At 41.0% G+C, this 1,971-nt stretch overlaps 1 protein-coding gene across 4 annotated transcripts in view; it reads right to left on the reverse strand.

Moving 5' to 3' along the window:
- The window catches only part of MTMR1 (myotubularin related protein 1), a 66,543-nt gene that overhangs the window by 23,460 nt on the left and 41,112 nt on the right, over positions 1 to 1,971 (reverse strand). For all 4 annotated transcript variants that reach the window (XM_006171197.3, XM_006171198.3, XM_014585272.2 and 1 more), the window contains 2 exons: positions 1,281 to 1,382; positions 391 to 474 (listed from right to left, as the gene is read on the reverse strand). In XM_006171197.3, the coding sequence (XP_006171259.2) occupies positions 391 to 474; positions 1,281 to 1,382 (186 nt within the window). The remainder of the gene's footprint in view (positions 1 to 390; positions 475 to 1,280; positions 1,383 to 1,971) is intronic.

A 1,971-nucleotide genomic window follows, 5' to 3' on the forward strand; every position in this document is an offset into this window, starting at 1 on the left:
TGTGGGAGTCAGGAACACCAAATTTGGTTCCAGACCCAGGAACACCAAATCAGACTGATGGAGTCAAATCTAACTTCAGTCAGTGGTTGAGAGCCTTACTCATCAACTCTTCACTAGAACATGGAATATACACAGTTGGCAGATCTGGTTTTTCCACCCCTGTCCTTGAGTCCCACTTGCTCTCCAGAAACAGGAAGGACGGTGACAGTCTGAAGTATGGTGCAGGGAGGAGAGGGTATCCAGGAGATGGAGAATCTGTAAGCTAAAGAAGTTGTACGTATGTGCGACCTGTTTTTAAAAGTTTCTTCTCTACTACTGTATTTCTAATCTTTTAGAAGTGAAAAAGATGCTCAACACACTATTTCATTTTTGATAAACAACATACTTTACCTGTCTTTTATATTCAGACACTGGATCATAAACCTTCCAGCCATTAACTGGGAACTTTTCTTTATAGTTGAATGCAAATAGTACCTGGATACAAAAACCACAGAATGTATATGTTAGCATTTCTTTTTTATATAAAACATTCAGTAGTAAAGCTTTTCATTCTGATATGAGTTGAATGTATTAACATTCCTATTTTTTGGTTTTGAAGTTTGTTTCATGACCAAGAAGAACACAGAGGCAGTGAGAGAGTAAGAAAGATGAAAAGAGAGAGAGGGGGGAGAGGGAAGACAGACAGAGAGACAGCCACCTCCAATGGGATCCTCATGCCACAATCCATCCCTAGGGGCAGCCAGCCCCTGATCATGGGTACATGCGGCTCCAGTGTGTTTAGAGAAGTCTGAAGACATGAACTTGGAACATTCCCACATGAGTCAGCAGTGCTCACCAAGCACTGTGCTATCACTATGCCACCGTTCAGCTGCCATACAAAGAATCTTATTTTAATCTAAAACTTGAAGCAACAAATTGGCAGTTTTCATAATCACTACACAAAACTGATAAATTTAAAATATTCTGGTATTAATTACCAACAGAGCATAAAAAGAGATAAAGAAAACTTCTGGAATCAGTCAGGTGGTGTGGTGGTTGAAGTGACTGGATCCTACACGGCTGACTGCACAGTTTAAGTCCCTGACTCGGCATGAAAAGCATGCTGGGCTCGTGTGCATGCAAGCCCAAAGTCCCCACAGGAGAAGGGACTGCAGTATGGCCAGATTTCTATAGCAAATTAAAAGAAGAAAAGAAAACTTCTAGAAAAGGGAATAATTTAAACATGGGATTTCAGAACCCCACATACACATTCAAAAAAAGGCTTACTGTGATGTACTTACCTGTCCATTGGAAAGAGGAAATGCATGTTTGTTGAGGTTTTCAAATATCCCTAGTTTACTCTGTTCTTCCTGTTTATAAGCAAGTCGTAAGTTCCTCATATCCTATTAAACAATTAGCAAAACTCAGTTATTCAACATATACTGAACACTTATGAGCTAGACACCATGCCGTAAATAAAATATTTTCATTCATTTCTCATTTTATATTCTATCTTGCTCTAATAAACAGATGGCAATTTAACAAAAATCACTTCCGACAACAACAAAAAATAATAGTTGAGTGAGGAAATTGGGACAAAGGGGATAATGTGTAGGAAAAACAATATCAGATGGAACCAAGAATGAGATCTGAGCACCAAAGCTGTGCCGTGGAATGCTGTGCACTCACTTGCTAATGGGCGCCATGGGATCAGTCATGCACCTTAGGTGCTAAAGAGTCAGTTACAGAATTCATGCCATCCATGAAAGAGGGATGTGAAGATGTCATTTGCCTGCACACTCCCAGGAAGGCCTAGATTATGCAGACTGTGACCCTCAGTCACATTCTTACAGCAGTACAGTGCTGTTCCTTAACATTGCAGTTTCTTAAAACAGCCCCCTCTTCCACGGCCTGCAGGTGGCATGGTGGTTAAGGGTGCTGGACTCCCACTTGGCTGACTGTGGTTCGAGTCCCAGACCTGGTGGCTTGCTT

The sequence above is a fragment of the Tupaia chinensis genome, unplaced genomic scaffold, assembly GCF_000334495.1.
Source record: "Tupaia chinensis unplaced genomic scaffold, TupChi_1.0 Scaffold149448_1, whole genome shotgun sequence".
Taxonomy (NCBI): Eukaryota; Metazoa; Chordata; class Mammalia; order Scandentia; family Tupaiidae; genus Tupaia; species Tupaia belangeri.